At 34.0% G+C, this 20,662-nt stretch overlaps 1 protein-coding gene across 1 annotated transcript; it reads left to right on the forward strand.

Moving 5' to 3' along the window:
- The first annotated feature begins 4,650 nt into the window (after positions 1 to 4,650).
- On the forward strand, positions 4,651 to 20,012 carry LOC128203309 (ATP-binding cassette sub-family F member 3-like). Its single transcript, XM_052904675.1, has 19 exons — positions 4,651 to 4,766; positions 4,977 to 5,121; positions 6,131 to 6,272; positions 6,853 to 6,950; positions 7,708 to 7,830; positions 8,047 to 8,151; positions 9,925 to 10,083; positions 10,422 to 10,574; positions 11,209 to 11,265; positions 11,871 to 11,893; positions 12,570 to 12,625; positions 13,276 to 13,476; positions 14,300 to 14,376; positions 14,829 to 14,873; positions 15,265 to 15,394; positions 15,975 to 16,155; positions 16,346 to 16,478; positions 17,130 to 17,217; positions 17,597 to 20,012. Exons 1-19 carry the CDS (start codon positions 4,694 to 4,696, stop codon positions 17,753 to 17,755), a joined length of 2,148 nt encoding a protein of 715 aa, XP_052760635.1. The 5' UTR covers positions 4,651 to 4,693; the 3' UTR covers positions 17,756 to 20,012.
- Positions 20,013 to 20,662: the final 650 nt, after the last annotated feature.

The raw sequence follows: 20,662 nt of genomic DNA on the forward strand, positions 1-20,662 counted from the left end.
TCCCTTTTACTGCAAAATCATTTTTTAATTTATTTCTTTTTTTGGTGAATAATTATCACAGTCCTGTAGTTAACATATACCGAGATTTGAATTTGTATTTGTTTACAAATAGAACTTACCATTCCGATAAACGCGTCTATACAGTCGATCAGACAGATATAACATGGATTATTTTTTAGGTTTCAGTTTATTTATTTCTTTCTTTTTTCTTTTTTCTTCTTTTTCATTATTTCATTGAAATGTTCTTCATGGTATTCATGTTTTCTCATGTTCTTCACCCCTTCTGTTTTTTCTGTCCTGTGCTCCTATTCTTTTTAATGTGCTCACTTGGACTGTTTCTTACAACCCTCTGGCAACCAAGTTTAAATGTCGACGTCATCAAATGATGACTTATGACATAGCAGCTTACAGAATTGCCATAGGGTTGTACAACGCAAAACTCGTTCGTTTTTCCGGTTTTTGTACTTTCCGTATTAGACATTTCAGGGACCTAGCAAATTTCTTCATTACTCTGCTTTGCTTTTTTCACGAATTTCTTCACCGATTTACTCCTGTTGTAAATACTGCCGTCGTTAAACTTACTCCCAGCATCGTTATGGTGATGGTGCTTAAAACTAGCACCGACTGTATTTATGAACAAAATAACCTAGCTGTGATCAATCGTCTAAATCTAACATATTTTAATCGAATAATGCCCAGTTTAATCTTACTATCGGGCGACATTGAGTCTAATCCAGGACCTAACGGTGATCAGGCGACATGCTTTTCAATTCTTCACCAAAATATCAGAAGTATTCGATCAAAGTAAGATTACATCAAAGATGAGCTTATAGACTTTGACATTTTGTGTTTCACGGAGACACATCTTTCTCCTGATATTAATGATGATTTCCTACAACTTGATGATCATGAATTCCTGTTCCGAAAAGACAATTCTTCCCATTCGGGCGGTTTCTTAATTTATGTTTCGGCCTCCTTTAGACCTATGCGTAGGCTAGACTTAGAATTATATCTTCCCGAATCGCTTTGGGTAGAAATTAGATACAAGACTGAATGTTTCCTTATATGCTTATTATATCGCAATAATCATCTTAGAATTGAATTTTGGGACCGTGTTAATATTTGCCTTGAAAAGGCTTCTGACTTGTGTGAGAATATTATTCTTCTGGGTGACATTAACGAAGACCAGCTGAACCCATCAAACCACAAATTTAAAGATACTATGCTACTTAATAATCTACATAATGTCATAAACACGCCGACTAGAGTAACGAATACTTCTCGTACTTTATTAGACCCTATCGCGGTATCAGAACATATAAGTGTCCTAAATTCAGGAGTTTCTGAAACTATTTAAAATTCACACATAAGTGATCATTTTTCGACATACGCATTCATCAAAAGTAACTTCGTATCAAATTCTTCAATTAAAAGAAAGGTATGGAACTATAAAAAAGCGGATTTTAACCAAATGAACGCTCTCATTTCAAGCACTGATTGGCGCATATTGAACGAGGGAAGTATAGACGAAGCCGCAAATGAGTTCACTAATATTTTCATCAGAATAGCTGAAAGATGCATCCCAACTTACTTTGCAACTATACGAAATTTAGATAAGCCTTGGTACAACTCAGAAATTAGAAAACTATCGCATAAGCGTGAAAAGCTAAAGAAAAAAGCCACTTTCTAAGATCTAAAGATATTGGAACGTATCGTTTTCAAACACGCATACAACTATATGCATCATAACAATCTTATTTTCAAAAATCAGTCAGGATTTATACCTGGCCATTCTACAACATATCAGCTTATTGATATCTACAATCAAATAAGCAAGTCATTCGATGATAAACTAGCAACTACCTTAGTTTTCTGTGACATATCCAAGGCATTTGATAGAGTTTGGCACCGCGGACTAATTTTCAAACTTAAAGAGTATGGAATTACCGGTAATGTAATCAACTGGATATCCCATTACTTACAAAATCGAAGTCAACGAGTGTTCATTGGCACATCCTTTTCCCAGTTCAAACACATTACAGCAGGTGTACCACAGGGCTCAGTATTGGGCCCTCTGCTCTTTCTCATATACGTTAGCGACATAGCGGACGCACTACAAAGTACAACTAGACTTTTTGCAGATGATAGTTCCCTTGCTGTCTCGTCAGCTAGCACAGAATATATGGAGAATACTATAAATGCTGACATGCAAACCATTTCTGACTGGTCAAAACAATGGCTTGTTCAATTCAACCCATCAAAAACTCAAGCAATGGTTTGCGCACTGTCAAATAAACCGCGCCCACATCTTGTATTTAATTCAACAACACTCACTTATTACGACACACACAAACACTTAAGGGTCACTCTAAGTTCTAACGGAACCTGGCATCAACATATTGAAAACATAATTGCTTCTGCAAAAAAAGGTTCTTGGTTCAATGCAAGCTCTCAAATTTAAACTTCGTCGAAAATCTCTCAATCAAATTTATCTTTCCTACTTAAGACCAATCCTTGAATATGCTTCAGTAGTATGGTATAATTGTACTGAATATGAAAAAGAAACACTCGAGAAACTTCAATATGAGGCAGCTAGAATTGTTACAGGTCTTACACGGTCTGTGTCAATTGCAAACTTGATTAAAGAAATTGGTTGGATTTCCATATCGGATAGAAGAACAATGCAAAAACTCATCCTAGTCTATAAATATAAAAGTGGATAACTACCATCTTATCTATCGCAGCTCTTCCCAATGACCGTAAATGACTCTAACCCTTATAGTCTACGAAACAGTGAAAATTTAGTAACACTTAATAGGAGATTAGAAATCTACAGTCGTTCAACAATTCCTTCTGCCATCTCATTATGGAATAAACTCGATGTAGACACAAGACACTCGCCTTCACTCTCGTCTTTCAAGCGCAATTTACAACAAAGGTTTAAAGGGCCTGATGTTCCATCGTTATTTGTCTGTGGAGAACGCCGCTGGTCGGTTTATCATGCACGCATAAGAAATAACTGCAGTGATCTCAATTCAGACTTGTTTAATAATCACATTAGAGACTCTCCGTTATGTGGTCACTGTAATACTGAAGAAAATGCCGAACATTACTTCTTTAACTGCTCACTATTTATAGTCGAAAGGCAGAGACTTTTTCGTAGCACTAGACAATTTCATCCTCTGAGCACTAACAAACTACTTTACGGATCGTCTAACCTCTCTAATGATGATAATGTTGTAATATTTACGGAAGTGCACCACTATATAAAGTACAGTAATCGCTTCTTAGACACTCCACAGTAAGCACAAGGAGCACTCCACCTCTCTCATCTTTCACTTTTTCTCTCTTGATATCTCTAGCTCTTCTCTTCAATCTTATTTCTTACACTTAGCTAAACTTCTACATTATCTGTTATTATTTATTGCATTATACGATTTATTAATTAGAAATATTTTGTATCGTAGTTATTTGACACATTATTCGTATTCCTATGTATATGAACATTACATAAATGCATGAATTGGTTTCATAGTTTATGTGACAACGTAATCATTTTTGCTTTTCATGTGATATTTTGGGAAAGGGCCGTAACTGATGTTGGTAAAACTCGTGGCCCAATCCCTTTGCATGTCCTTTTTATATCAACGCAAGCTATGTTACATTGCACTGTTTCTGTTCCTTTGTTGTTATCATCATCATATAATGTGTAAATGTATCGCCATGCAATAAAATATGTTTAAATTAATTCTGCTGGACTTCGAGCCTAAAACTAATGAAAATAAGTTATCGCCTATACAAACCAATGAAGAAATAATATCACAATAAACCAGGAAACACATGAATCGTATTAAAGATGTAATTAAAAGCTCATTTGGCGTAAGATATCAAACCAAAGGTTTAATATGATGTCATATTTCCCTATAACCAGTTTTCATTCAAAGCGTTGACAGGCTTTCGGCCTGCTACGTTTTTGAGTGTACTGCCATGTAATGCCGAATGAAATTGAAAGTGTTTGAAGATTTCTCATCCTTGTCTTAGTAATTTCAACCCAGTGTTTTCAGCATGTTGCATATGCGTATAAATAAAACATTGGTGTGAATCTGTTAATTTTTCCATTTGTGACATAGGTTGAGAGCAATATTTTTACATCAATTCATACAGGGGATACTGTATAATATGTGGTTAACTCCATCCAGATCATTTTTTCGCTAGCCGGATCCTATAGAAAGATACCTTAAACACAATCTGTATTACCATGTCAAACGCATTTTATTGGATGCGTTTGGTTACGCGGCCATACCCTGTTAGTAAATTTAATACTACTCAGACATGATTTAAAGTGTAGAATAGATTTAACTAACAATTGCCCAAATGCGTTATCCGTGGCAGTACATTAATTGTTTATAAAGCCAATGATCCAGATAAGGTTTCATATGCAATTGAGTATTAATACATACTTTTTAAACTATCTGGGTATTCCACATGTTAAATGAGCATTTCAATTTACTGATATTCTCATATAAAAAGATATCTAGTTGCCTAGCAGGTCATGTGCAAGCCTTTTAACGCTTTGAGCGCTTTGATTCATTATTGGGCGTCTGAAAAAATACAGACCGTTTATTTAAAGACGTTTTGATGAACAGAGAATTTGCAATTTTTATAAAGCATTGAAATAGTTTTCACCGGAAAAATGGCCGACTACGAAGAATTTCTGACCGGCTGTTTTCCTTCAATCGACTCAGAAATAGTCAGTTATGTTGGAGGTGAGCAAACATCAATGATGAATAGTGTGTTTAGTAATGATTATTCATTTTTTTTATATAACAATTTTTCACAAATATCTATCCAATCAGTAAATTCATTTTTTTATTCTATCATTTCACGTGTTGTGAAATGGTTGATGTGGGAGGGGTATTTTCATGTAAAATAATAAAATTATTATAAATGTTATTATAAACAAACGTTTCTTTCAGGGATGCTGGAGGATACAGATGTTGTGGCTACATCAGATGGTGTGTTCGAATCTATTGGACCTTTCCTGGAACAAGTGGATGATTCGAAATCAGAGGACGATATCCGCCTTATTTGTAACAGACTTCATGCGCTTGTTTGTAAAAAGTAAGAATATTATTTTAAACAAGACCTTCTTTTAAAAAAGGATTGATTTATGTGTAATAATTTTAGTATAAGTATAAATTGATTAAAAGAAATTTTCTTGGTCAATAATTTTCTTGGTCAATGTTTTCTTTAGTACAACCTCATAGTCAGGGGAATAGCGGGGACTTTGACTTTCGGTCCAGCCAACCCTGGGAAAAATACCCGCCTCGAGGGGATGAACAGATGGTAAAATCCCCGCCAAATGCCCCGCACCCCAGGGACCCTAGGTTAGGCCAATTCCCAGCTATATTTTTGCGAACGCAAATCTACCACCCTGTGAGGCCATCTGGAAGGTTAAAACACGGCCCATTTCCCAGGCTATCCCCGGTATACCCTGGACCGGGGGGGGGCATGGTTACAAGTGACTGTAGAATTATATATATCATATAATTATTAGCCTCATTGTATTGATACTGCACATGATCAGATGTCAGAGGTCATGGTTTAGAATCGTGTCAAATGTCAGCTGTTTTACGATGCAATAAAAATAGAGGCAGTATATCAATGATTCGATGTTTATTACTAACAAGTCAAGACAATTTTTATTTGTGTTTTCACACACATATACCAATACAATGCAAAGTCTTGTGTGAATATGTCATCAAAAAACAAATATAAATCACTGGTTGTGTTTTATAAAGAGAATAAAATTGAAAACAATACTGGCTTTATTATATATATAGAAAACCACTCACAATGTAAATTATTTATGTCCAAAAAAGACTGTCTTAATTTTATTTGGAGAACTTGAATTTAAAAGTCTGACTCTGTCTGAATGATCCTCCACTTAAAAGAAATATTTCATATCAGCGCATTTGGTCAGCTTGGTATAACCTTGACAAACTACAAAATAACTGTGTAATGTGTTAGCCTTCTGTGTGTTTGGCCGCAACAAAGATGTACACTTCTGAAAAAAGAGGTATTATTTCTTTTAGAACCTTAGAAGAGTAACATTTCCGTTCATTTATAGTTCTGACGGAATTGAAGAACAGTCAGACACTCCACACAGAATATTGGACGCACCTGTACATCTTGGTTCCCTCGTGAATGACAACCGTGTCGATTCAAGTCACCAGTCCAGTATCTGGATCCACAGGAAAGATGCAGGACCAGTATGTAACATGCTTTCTTGGTTTAAAGCTAGTGGTGTATAAATGAGTATTCAATAAAAGACGTCCAGAATGCTTCGTAGAATTCTCTTTATGTCAAGTCTTTTACATTGTCTATACTTATTATACACCATTCCAAATTAAGTAAGTTTCACATGTTAAACATTTTATTTTTTGTTAACAAATAAGAGGGTATGTAGTTTTGATTAGCTTATTTGGAAAGATGACCCATTCCTGTCAAATAGGATTTTTTTTAATAGTATGAAAGCATCAGAAATTGGGAAAATACTCAAATGTTAGGTAAAAATGTTAGAGAGTTATTGGTCAATCAATGTTAGTTGTTCAATTACTTGTAGATTTGATAAAAAACAACAACATTTAATAGGAATTAAGGCATCAAATTGGAAAATATATACTTGCCTTGTAATTGGGAATATAGTAAAATGGAAGAAAACATGCGATTGCATTATCCATTAGGTCATTATAAGTGAATGTTTAACTCAAAAAGAGATGGTTCTTAATCATAGTTCTACACAACCTGGCTGTTTATTTATGATAAAGAAGAAATGTTTTTGTTTTCCAGCAAGTTGATTCGAAGCAGTTAGCCAAAGCCGAAGCACAACTTGTGAAGAAACAGAAGAAGCAGGCTGACAAGGACTCCACAGCAAAGAAACCTAATGGGTAAAGTAGTTACACAAGCATTAATCAGTGTAAAGTTCAGGATTGATCCTGTAATCAGGATGCTAGATTTTCATCCCCGCTCTTTCTTTCTGCCGTCACTTAAATTTTATTGACTCAAATTAAAAAATGTTGAACTAGGGTCTTAATTTGCGTATTGCTCTGGTACTGTCGAGAACAGCGTAGTCGGTACGGTTTCACATGTTAAAATAACATTGACATGTTAAAAAGGAGAATTGTTACAATCATGCTTGTAGTTTGTCTAGAAACAAATGTACATGTATATGGTCCCTTGTGCAATAAGAAAGAGCATATATTGAATTGTGAAACAGTTGTCAAAGAAAAATGAATTGTCATTCCCGCCCACATTTAATTTCTTTTTTAGATAAAATTCTAGCAATTTATTTATATTGGCCTAAACGCATAAACTACTTAATTCATTATTTAGGCATAACCAAATATGATGTCATATTTTTTGAAAGACCTTTTACTGCTCTTTCTCTGTTTTTATGGTGTTAATTCTTAGTCTTTCTGTAGAACATACAACTTAGTTTCGTGACATGGCATCTGGGGGATGGTTCTCAAATTCAGTGAATGTGATCAAACAATTTCCCCTCAAGACATAAGAAAGAACACTTGTAATTCATCATGCAAATGATATTTTGAGTTCCTCTGATTCCCATAACAACCTGTGTTATATTTGAACTATATTCTGAGTTGAAAGAAATACTCTTGAAAAACAGTATTATGTTCGTTTCAGAATGATGGACGGTCCGACCGCTAGTCAACAAACCAGTAGGAGAGATGAGAAGTTTGACAAGTCGGGAGCAAACAAGTCATATGATATCAAGATTGAAGATTTTGATATTGCATTTGGAGACAGGTATTATTAAATAGACAAACTTGATCACATTCTATTATCCTTTAAAGCATTTCCTGTTTATTTCTAGATAAATAAGAATTTCCAATTTGAATCAAAATAATGCATTTCATGGCTTCAGTTTTATTCCGAAAATTGTGAAAAATAACACTGAGCTGTTGTCACAATCAAGCTTAAATACACTACTGGTAGTAGAAACTAAGTTTTTGTTCATTTAAGAGTGCTGATAACAGGTGCGTCACTTCACATGTCTGCTGGTCGAAGATATGGTTTGTGTGGGAGAAATGGGCTCGGTAAAACCACGCTACTCAAGATGATCTCATCGTAAGTACCTGGAAAGAAATATCTGGTAGTGTAAGTCTAAGATGGAAAATGTTTACAATATGAACAGTGATAAGTAAAAAAAGGTCTTATTGCCTTGGTCAATATAATTTGCAACCTGATGTTACACGAAGTCAAGTATGAAGTATTATGAAAGGATTTGAAAATATAATAATTCATAAGAATGGACAATAGGCCATAGCATAGTTAATGATTCTCTTGCTATGTAAGTAAGTTGTAGCTTTATGAAGGTCACAAGGTGGAGGGGGCTGCAGGGTTTACATTTTTAGCTCTACTGGCCAAAGGCCAGAAGAGCATATGCGATGGTAATGTGTACGTAGTAAATGCATTCATGCCTCTGTAAACAATTGCCTGTGAACACAATACAGTCTTCAGTTTTGATTGTATCTTGATGAAACCTGTACAGTATTTAGATATTCATTAGAGCTCGGTTCCTTTAAAAAACCAGCCAGATCCACCAATGCACGCCTAGATTATGGGTTTGAAAGTATAAAAAAATCTGTGCGTCTGTAAACAATTGCTTGGGAACACAATACAGTCTTCAGTTTTGATTGTATCTCGATGAAACTTGTACAGTATTTAGATATCCATTAAAGCTTATCTCTTTTTGAAAACCAGCCAGATCCGCCCATGCATGCCTAGATTATGGGTCTTGAAAGTATTAAAAAATGCTATTTTTAGCCAAGTCTACATGAGCAAAGTTTTTTTTAGCCAAGTTTACATGGAAAGTCACAATTGCTTGTGAATGTTTGTTCAAATTATGCCCCTGGGGACATTACTGGCTGTGCCCCCGAGTTCACAGGTTTGGTTTACTTAAATTGGGAAATGTTTAAAACCTTTTTGTCTGAAACAGCTATGCAGATCCTTGCTATTTTGAACAGGGCTTATTTTATTGGTCCACTACCATGGTTGTTCAAATTATGCCCTTTGGGTCAAAACTGGCGATGCCCCGGGGGTCCCAAGTTTCCTGGAGACTTATTTTCAAAATCTTCTTGTTTCAAACCACAAGGCCCATACCTTTTATATTTGTTGTGGACCATCATATGATGACCGTCTAGCAAAACATTTTGAAATTATGCCCCTTGGGAAAAAGCTGGCCCCACCCCTTTGACTTACGTTTTAATTTTTAAAACTACAGCAATGAAATTTTGACCATGTGTACAGTTTTGCAAACGAGCTTCAATGTTGTTCTCGGATGTCCTTGACTTAGACCTTTTTGACCAACATTTTATTTTCAAAGCTACAGAAATGAAATTTTGACCATGAGTACAGTTTTGGAAGCAAATATTTTTTACCATCAGATTATCTTTACTTGGCATATTTTAAAATAGTTCATACAACTAATCTGCTTACAACACTTTCTGTCCTCAGATGTTGAACGTGTAGCGTTTTCAGCTAACCCAAACACAAAAAGTGAACCATATATTTGTTGCCCATTACTCATATGTACATGCTCTGGATTAAAAAATGACCACAAGAGCCATGCCAGTAGAGCATAGGCCCTCTTGGGCCTCTTGTTTATATAAAGAGTTGACATATTTTTAATGACACAGTTTTGTTAATATCATGTGTAGGTATGTAAAAATGGACCCTTCTGCTATACCTCAGTATTTAAGAAATTAAGATGAAATTTGGTGCATCTTATGTTTCAAGTGTCCTCACTGTGGTTAAACTGTTGTTTGGCTGAGAAATAAATGTGTGGTGCCAACTATTTCTTGTGAAATAACCATGCACGATATTGATTTCACTCTACAGTGGAAACCTACAGATACCTTCCCACATCTCAGTGCTTCATGTGGAACAGGAAGTGGTGGGGGACGACACGGTCTCCATTGAAAGCGTACTGGAGAGTGACACAGAGAGACACCGGCTACTCACTAGAGAGAAGGAGCTTGCTCAGAGAATGAATCTAAGGTAGAGAGGACAACCATGTAGGCTGTTGTATTAAAGTTATAAGGGGTGTGTGTTTTATCTTGAACTTTAAAACACCTGTTTGTGTGGAAGGAAAAAAATCCTTTGATTTCTTTTCATGTTCATACTTGAAGACAGCAGGAAAACCTTTGTTTTAATACTAAGTTATGAATTATACCCAAGCTCTAAAAGCATGATGGGTTAATAAAGTAATGTTTATGAATACTAAACCATAATTGCATGTGTGAAATGGTTTTGGACATATCACATGTTATTATATGCTAAAAAGTTCCTGACAGCCCTTGTAATTGTCCTTATTGGTGAATAAATCTTCATTGCAGTCCAAATGCCAAGGGGGACAACACATTATCAGCAGAGCTGTCTGAGATTTACGCTGGGTTGGAAGCTATAGAGGCAGACAAGGCCCCTGCCAAGGCTGCAGTTATCCTGGCTGGTCTAGGATTCACTCCTGCCATGCAGAGGGCTTGTACTAGGTAGGGAAATTAACAATTTTTGCCAAGGGGAGCTACTCAGTATCTATAAAGTTTATTAATTCCTGAACTAAGACTCCTGTAAAGAGTGTAGTATTCCTTTATGGTGTAGAATCTACTCAGATGGTGCAGCTGGCTTTAACTAGGTAGGAAAATCAACCCTTTTCCTGCCAAGGGGGATAATTCATGTGTTCAATTAAAGCTCTTCTGAATTAAGTCTACTGACTAGGCTTCAGTATTCCTATGTGGTCTAGGATTTACCAATCATGCAGGAGGCTTGTAAACAGTAATGGGAACTAGCTATAGTATATTCCAGGCTAAGGTGAAAAACCCTAAATAGAGCTTTCTGAGATTTACTGTAAAAGCAGTCCCAGGCCTCAGCAAATGCAGCAATAAACATATATGTATGGTCTAGTGTTTTCTCCCAACTTGTAGAAGACTTTTCCAGGTTAAGAGGGATATGTATGATGTATGCCATGCTAGAGGACTTATTTTCAGTAGACTTATTTATAAAGCTATTTCCTAACTAATATACATGTGTATACAATTATCTACTGTTCAGATGGAAATTCTTTGATGTAAATAAAATGGCATTGTAGTTCTTGAGAGTTAAATAAATCCTGGTTGTGTTTTACAGGTCCTTGTCAGGAGGCTGGAGGATGAGATTAGCACTGGCCAGGGCACTCTTCTCAAAGTAAGATGATTGTAAAAAGCTACATTTACAGTAGTATAAGCAATACATGTTTAACACTGGTTCACAAACTGTTTGCAAATGAACTTAGCATTTGAAGGTTTTGAAGCATTGAATGATTATGGCTTTTACTTCACCCAAATACTCAAAGTGAATTCCAAATCAAGTGCAACATCTTGAGCCAATCAATCGACAGATCAATGAAAGCTGACTGCCACTATCAGCATTTAATGAATTCTTTAAAATGTCAATGTGGAACTTACTTCTATTAAAGGGCCAGGCTCATACAACCGCATATAATTCATACATAAAGTTTGCATTGGTTTCACATCAACGGCAAATTGAATTGTTGCCTTAAATTAGGCTTTTTGAACTGCCAAAAACTTACAGTTTGATAATCGCTTTTATGATTGTACAATATAAATTGACTGTTTCTCCGTAGCACAGAGACATTTAGTTCATGCTTTTATTAGCTTCGTTTTATTTGAAATCAGAACTATCTCTGTAAATATAGTATTAAGTTTTTCATGTTAAATTAAATACCGGTACTTGAATTCTTGATTGATGTGTTTTCAATAAAAAAACAAATGTTTATTTTTAATTTTCAGGCCAGATCTGTTACTGCTTGACGGTAAGCTTTTCAATGTGGTTGCATTTTAAAATGCATATTTAGTCTAAAATTTTAGATAGCATTCAATTTAAATTTAAATTAATTGATGTTTTCATGAAATTTCTTCTTTTTCAATTTTGTAATAAATATTAAACTGATTATATTGGGAAAGTTTTATTTTATGATGAAACCATGGGAATCCCAAACAATGACCCTTCATTTGTCATCAGTTTATATAATGTGTGTACTATATTATTGTTTAATTATGCAATCATGGGTAGTGTGGCTCGGTCAGGAGGAAAAACAGAAAATGATATGCTAAATTTTAAGTAATTCTTACTGTTTGTGAAGGCACATACAAAGTTTGCCCTTAAAGACGCACATGTTCTTAAACATATACAGGGGTATTTTCCTGTGCCTTTTCCCAGATTCTAGGACGATAAGTAATTTTTAATGTTGATCCAGATTATAGAAACATGAAAGGAATGATCTAATTTCGCTGTAAGATATTGATCTATTGGTCAACTACTTAATTGTCTATAAACCTGTGCCAAAGTTAACTACTGTACAGTTACACTCCACTATTTTTTCTGCCAAAATTTGAAAAAAGCTTTAAGTTCTAGTGGTTCTAAAAATATGATATCTACATTGTATGGACTCGACATTTGATATTAAATATATATATAATGCATTTCAGAACCTACAAACATGTTGGACATGAAAGCAATTATTTGGTTAGAGAATTATCTGCAGGTGAGTTTATATTACTATATCTGTTTAAATGTTTGGAATTAGAGGCAAAAACAATTATGAACTTTTTATTTAGCACATTTACATGAAGGTGAAAATAAACATAACAAATTGTCTTTGTGGTTTGAATGTATTCTTTCAGTTTTAAGATATGCAGTTTATTTCCCGAGTTGAGAAAAAGTGACTTGTGAAATATTAACTTTTGTTGTTCATGAGGTGATATATTTTTTGCCATCATACACTCAAACAAACAATTTTTCTTTTTATTCTAAGCTTATAATTTACCCACAAAAAAATTAATTGATAATTAATTGGTAAACTGCTAGAATTTAAACTAAATGCTGTCATACGGGAAACAAATTAATATGAAATCATTGCATTTTCTTGCCAGCATTATATGTGTGTATGTTGCCTTTTTTTACAATAAAACGGGTAAAATTCGAGAAAACAGTCAAATTATATTTCAATAAATTCACTGTTTCAAATGTAAGATTATCCATATATTATTCAGTGTTATATTTCAATAAACCACAAGAAAGCATAAAATGATTTGTTTTCTTTGGGGATATCTTGGACAGTCTTTTGATTTTTGCTAAACTGTATATTTTGTTTGAATAGGTAGAATATTTATTATTTCAAACCTCTCTTTTCAGACCTGGCCGACAACTATACTTGTAGTGTCGCACGATCGATCATTCTTGAACGCAGTGTGCACGGACATTACACACTTGTATAACAAAACACTGATCACTTACAAGGGCAACTATGACCAGTTTGATAAGACGAAAGATGAGAGAATAAAGAATGCAAAGAAAGAGTATGAAGCACAGAAACAGTATCGGGAACATATACAGGTCTTCAAATGTTTTTCATCTGAAATTATATTAAACATATGTAGCTCAGCTTAGGCTTGTTTATTTTACGAAAATGGTGGAACAAATTGTTACCATAGTTTTGTTGATGAATTTTGGAAAATTATCATGGTATTTTAACTGCACTAAGAATATCAATTGCTCTTAAAGGTTTGGTTCCCGTATTGATAATCAATGTTCCCGTATTGATAATCAATGTTCCCGTATTGATAATCAAAATAATGAAGCATTTGCTATTCTGGGTTGAATTCATTTCAAAAGACGTCACACCATTATGTTTCTTACACAAATCCCCAAATTGAAGACAATTCAATTTACATTTCCCTTAATATAAGATAAACATTGATTTTTCTATACGATCACAGACAATTACATTGACGCCACCTCGGAAAATATTGCTTTTTGTTATAACTCTATGATAAAATTTTGATTTAAGAAAAAATTCCAACAAATAACCCGTTATATTAATCATATACTGGTAGGTGTTTTTGTGTGGTGGGGGTTAACCATAAATGCCAGATTTATAACACTTCCCAGGGGATTTTGCCCTCATCTAGATTGTTTTTCTTTATATATTTTCTTCATCTTACATTCTCTTTACCTGAAAACCACTGAAAAACAACAAAATACAAGTATTCCTTCTGCAATGCTCTTAAAATGTATACTGAAAGGAACAATTCCCTGGCCGAAAAAACTTTAAATGGCCAATAGACAGTTTGAGATGATATACATCCACTAATCACTTCTGATTTATTTATAATAAAAATCCTTTATTGAAATACATTCTCTGTTTTTCTATTTCCAGGTGTTCATTGATAGGTTCCGATATAACGCCAACAGAGCATCACAAGTACAGAGTAAACTTAAAATTCTAGAAAAACTGTAAGTGAATTATTGGTCTATTTTAAATTGTTTCAATTCCTTGATATTAACTTTTAATGTTAAGCAAATATGTTTCATTGCTTTAATATTGTATCCTACTGTTTCATAGTACCGGTAAACCATGATTCTCTTGAACAATTTAAAACAAAATACAAAATCCTGGATCTTTTTAATTAGAATCTATTCAATTATTATTGACAGCTATGTGAGCTTGAATATCTTTATAATATGCTTGGTATATTTCCACCCTTTTCATTGGTCGATATACTGTCATGTGACATTCCATAGAAAGTGTGGATATTGAATTTCATTTGTAACATTAAATGGCAAAAGACAATATTTTTGTAAACAAACCTGTGTTTTGAGATAAGCGTGACACAGACATGTGATGGGACGTTTACCCCTAACTTCCAGAGTCAATCACTGTATTTTAACATGTCTACTATTTTCAGACCACCACTTGAACCACCAGTCAAAGACACTGAAGTCTCCATGAAGTAAGTGATTACAGACAATAGTCATAAAAATGAGACTGTACCATACTCTTTAACTCGCCTTTTGGAAAAGGGCAACCCAATTTTCTCAAATTGTCTTAAGCGGAATACATTTCAGAATTCGATTTCACTTATGGTTCACAACCATTTGAGATATAAAAATTGAAACTTGGTAGATGTCATGTAGGCACATTTTTAAAGAGGGAATTAACTCTGGCTAAAGTAATCATTGAGTTACATCACTTGTTCAAAAAATAAAGGAGCATTGATGCTTGCTCCATGGCTTTCTTGTTATGTAGGCAAAACTTTCTTGTTATGTAGGCAAACAATATGTATGTAGTGATTTATATACTGATACATAAAAACATCACACTTACATAATTTATGATTTCAGGTTCCCAGAATGTGAAAAACTTACATCAAACATTTTACAGCTTGATGAGCTGTGTTTCTACTACAGCAAAGAGAGACCGATATTCGAGAATGTTGACTGTAATGCCAACATGTCCTCCCGGATATGTATAGTGAGTGTCACATTCAAGTACATGCAGTTCATCAGTTGTTGATATGAAGCTTCTCTGGTTTTCAATGATAAAGTCAAGAAGGAAGATCGTCATGCTATAAGCCTTTATAGCCTTTATTTCATAAGTAGCTGTGTTCAAGAAAAACTAGAGCTTGGCCATAACTCAAAAAGTGTTGCATGAAAAATTAGTTTTGGTGTTATAAGTGACAACAGACTTAATCATTTGTGAGTAAGGCCCTTTGACGGACGGAAAAATGTAATAACAGGCTAACCGGTGTGTCGGCGGCGTCAGCATCATCTGTTAGCTTGTTTGTTTGATGAAGATGAAAAAGTCAGGCAATTGGCTTAGTGTTGTCCTTATTGTTGGCAGAGGTGTTCAAAAACTGTTAAACATAAATGTGGCTCATAACTTGAAAACAATTCAAACATATCTATAAAACTTTGAACATGACAAAATTTATTGTTTAATTGCAAATTAAAATATAATTACCTCTGGTTAAGACTGTATTGTGAATATACTTAAATCATTAAGGAAAATTGCAGAACTACAAATAAAGGTAATTCCTCTTTTATCGATCTAGGTAGGAGACAACGGTGCTGGAAAAACTACCCTTCTGAAGATACTTCTGGGTCAGTTGTCCCCAGTTAAAGGAATCCGTCATGCACACAGAAGTCTAAGGATTGGGTACTTCAGTCAGCATCACGTTGACCAGCTAGATATGGGACTGACATCTGTGGAATTATTGGCACAGAGGTTTCCAGGTATATAAATGATTTTACTGCTCACTCGTATAATGTAATGTAATAGTTAGTAACTCAATGTATAGTATGGGTAACTGGGGAGGCTATCACTATTCTTTCCAATACTTGACCAGTACAGGGTCAGCAAAGAGCAGTCTCTCTAGAGAGCAGAAATCTTGTGTAGCATTTAACACACATCACTCTATTTCAGGACAACATCAAGAACAATACAGGAACCAGCTTGGTCAGTATGGGGTGAGTGGGGAGCTGGCCATGAGACCTGTGTCCAGTCTCTCTGGGGGACAGAAATCTCGGGTAGCATTTGCAGTCATGAGCATGACCAAGTAAGTTTAATAGCTACCGACTATGGACATGTGACTGGACATTGGGAGCATTTTATCAATGAGGGTACCACAAAATTTGTAACATTATGAATTCTAATTTAATACTTAGGGTCAGAAATTGAAATTTTAACTTGTAAATCTAAATGATCTAGGGATATATTTTCAGCCAAATTATTATAACTAATGATAAAACATCAGAAAAGAACAATTTTATGATAAGCTCCTATGTAAGATGCCCCTCCTTGTTTAAAAAGTCTCAATGTGACAGTCTGATACATGTATGGCCTCAATCATGGAGAAATTTTCTCTTCAGTTTTTGTTGAATTTGGATAAAATGGTCATCCTGAATGTTATATTACATTCAACTCAAATGGATTTTTGAGGGTTGGGAGGCATTGGTTTAAATCTGCTTTTCTGTGCTTTGTAATTAAATGACAATTTCAGCCCTAATTTCTTATCCTTGAACACCAAGTCTCATTTGCTCAAAACTTCTTAAGCCTAACAGGCTAATGTATCTTTTTCATATAGTCAAAAAACATACTTAAATTTAATTTTAATAAACAAAAAATGCCTTACTGAATCCCAAGACAAAGTAATAAATGTAATGTAATAAAACTTGTATAATATGCACAATTTATTTCTGTGTTTCAGCCCTAACTTCTTCATACTTGATGAACCGACCAATCACCTGGACATGGAGACGATCGACGCCCTGGGAGAGGCTCTGAAAAAGTTTGGGGTATGTGCTAGCCTTACATTTTACACCATTACATCTGAAAATGGTAAAAATAATGACATATTGAACTCATTGATGGTAGAATTGCTAAAATTTGCAAATAAATCAGGTTATTGATTTAAAACATAACAATTACAGGGTTCATGCTAGAAAATAGCTCATTGAGCTAATGTTTCTCGCTATCATTTACCCGCCTTAATTATTAAATAGATTTTTGTATCTTGTAACAAATTATTGATTTACTAATGAACATTAGTGTTGAATAAATGTATGTAGAAAGCAGCATCTATTTACGAATGTAAAAATAGTTTTATCCTCGGTGTGATCAAAATAAAGTCAAAATTTTATCAACCAATTACATCTCTGCTTCCATTTATTCCAGGGCGGAGTGATACTAGTATCTCACGACGAGCGATTGATTCAGATGGTCTGCCAGGAATTATGGGTGGTGCGAGATCGGAAGGTTATAACACTGGACGGGGGATTCGAACAGTACAAGAAAATTGTGGAAGAGGAGCTACAAGCTCTACAAGGCCTTTAATTATTCAAAATGGTTAAAACACAACAAACAGACTTTTGACATAATGTACATCATGTTTAATAGAATATGGCAAAAATAACAACACCATGAGCTGTGTTCATGGCTTAAACATTATAATAATGAGTTGTAATATACAGTGTGCTTAGTGCATTTTATGTCTGCCCAAAGGGTATTGTCATGTTTTATTTTGAGAAACAGCTGCATAGGTACAAGAAACTTACAAAAATAGCACAAACCCTGGTGTAACAATACCGGTACTAAGTTTGTGCATATAGTGAAGGACGTTGAACACAGTGTTGTCGAAACGGTTTTCTGTGATTATGGTATCAACTGTCAGTTTATTAACAATGCCCTTCCTTTAGTTATATAAATTATTATTTGTGTTTAAGATTGTTTTTGTTTGGTTATACACATATCCCAAGTATCTGGCTTTTCAGAAAGATTATGTTTTGTTCCCTTTTGGACGCATACATGTTAAAGTAAGGGAAGTTTGATGGGTGTTCAGTATTTTAACCAACATTCACAATAATCCCTCAACAAATATATTCAAAGAGCAGTTAAAAGTCTTCAGGGATTTCTAAATAAAAAAATAGATCAAGTAACATAAGTATTTTTGGTTAAGATTGGTGCAAAAAATGGGACAGTCTTGTGATAGGAATCTAGGTTACCATCATGTTATGATGATATGTCAGATTGCTGGTTGTTATGGAAACTTATCTATGCTACATGCAAGTTGGAAGTTCCCTGTTCAGGTACTTTCAGTTTAAAAGGTACACGGGTAGTAATGTATATTGCTACTAGTCATTATATACTTTTAAGTTGTGTTGCTGCATATGTAAGCCAAACTTAAAACTTGAAGACATTTTTTTAAATATGTAATTCAAACTATTCTTTTCCCTTTTAGACAATTTTGAAACTTTGTAGTGAAATTATGATAAGATTAACTTTTCTAATATTTGCTTTTAAAAAACTTGGCATTTTATAAGGATTTGTGAACAGGCATGCAAGTACATGTGTATGTATATAGTTAGAAACCATTTTCACAGTGTCAAACTGACTAAGATCCTCGTGCTTGTGTACCTGTTTATGCCTCGTTTCAATCCGGTATTTTCTGTTTCTGTTTTCAAATGTCATAATAATATTGTGCATATTAATTATGTTCTTGGAGTGCAATATCTGGACTTGGTTAAACTGGAGTGAAAGATATACTTTCAGTTAACTTGGGCATTTGGGTTATCTTAATAATGAGGGTGTACAAAATTTGTAAACAGATTCTGTTACTTATTATCTTAAAGCTGCACTCTCACAATTTAACAGTTTTGACTTTTTTATTAAAATATTGTCTTACAATCAGCTCATTTTGGTATCAATGACTTCAATTCAGTCATATATGATAACACCCAGGCAGTAGAACAGATTAATTGTTTGGGAAACTGCCGAAAATTTTATTCCTTTTTCATTAATAAAATATCAATTTTCAAACGTATATATGAAAAGTGCTCTTTTGTTAGCTGTCTTATATCACTTGTTTCCAGACATTTATGTAAAAACTGGCTCATTCCAAGACAAATAAAAAAAAAGTTGTCAAAATCTGTGAGAGTGCAACTTTAAAGCTAGTTTTGCAAAACTGTAACATTGTAAATACCAAAAATAAGATAATTTTCAAGTATATCAATGATACACTAGTTAATTATTATAATGATGGATATTTTCTTCAGCTGATTAGAAAAAGACAAATACTTCATGTTATTTTGAAAAAAACCCTGTTTATTATTCTACAGATAGCATCTTGATTGCTTTCATGTTATAATTTGGCACACAAACACACCAGTTTCAAGGCCAGCTACTTGCGAAACTATGTTTGCCTTTATGCATAATTTATCCTAATTTATTGAAGATTCCTCACAAAATGTCTTCTGGGCTTGCTCAAATTCTGAATATTATATAGCAGGGCTTGTTCAAAATTGTTATGCCAAGCAATAATATAAGAATTCGGGCTTGTTCATCCTCAAGTCTAATTTCGATGACTGTTTCTAGCTTTTCATGTAAATGGTTTTCAGTTGATACATGCAAATGTTTTCGTCCATATTTCTTTAAATAAGTTAATTACCCTTTAAATAAAGATTTACATTTTGTGATTTTTATGTTTTAAACAGAAAAAAAAAATGTTAATGAACATTTTTGTTTGGCTAGCATTGAATGGTTTTTAAATGTCACTTTGTTGTTTATGCAGGGCTGTGATCAATAAATGACACATAATTTATTCAAGAGTCTGTTATTATTTTTTGTTCACATAGTTTTGTTTAATTAAACAAGCTTGTATTTAAACAGACTTGTATCAGATTCATTGGCTACTTTGAAATTAGATAAATACAAAAAAAATATGTCTGAGACTATGAAAGATTTCTCTTTACTGTCCTAAATAAGAAATAAATAAAGGCAAGTCGAGTCAAACTCCATATATTCATTCCTTCATATACCAGTAATTATTGAGAAATCGAGTCCAAAGTATACCTGGTGGAATTTTACTGGTATTTTATTGATATGAACATGACACAGCCTGTTAGTCAAACAAGCCAAGTTGATACCCAACTGACCAGTTTTGGCCGTTTCACACTTTGGCCAAGGGTTTGGCATTAAAGCTCCCTTAAGTCATTATCTCAGCAAATTCATCATTTATTACATCAAAACTTTAGAATTTCATTTTGAATAAAATTGCAAGTTATGGCCCTTTATTATTTTACTTCGAACTTCTGGTTAAGGCTTTGCATGTAACCACATTTAAGTCAATATCTCAGCAAGTACATAACGTATTGCATCAGACATTTATACCAGGGCTCCCAACCATAAAAATTTTTAATCAATGAAGTAAGGTAACTCTATATTGCATATAATATAAAAAAAAAC

Source organism: Mya arenaria, chromosome 9 (assembly GCF_026914265.1).
Source record: "Mya arenaria isolate MELC-2E11 chromosome 9, ASM2691426v1".
NCBI classification, from domain to species: Eukaryota; Metazoa; Mollusca; class Bivalvia; order Myida; family Myidae; genus Mya; species Mya arenaria.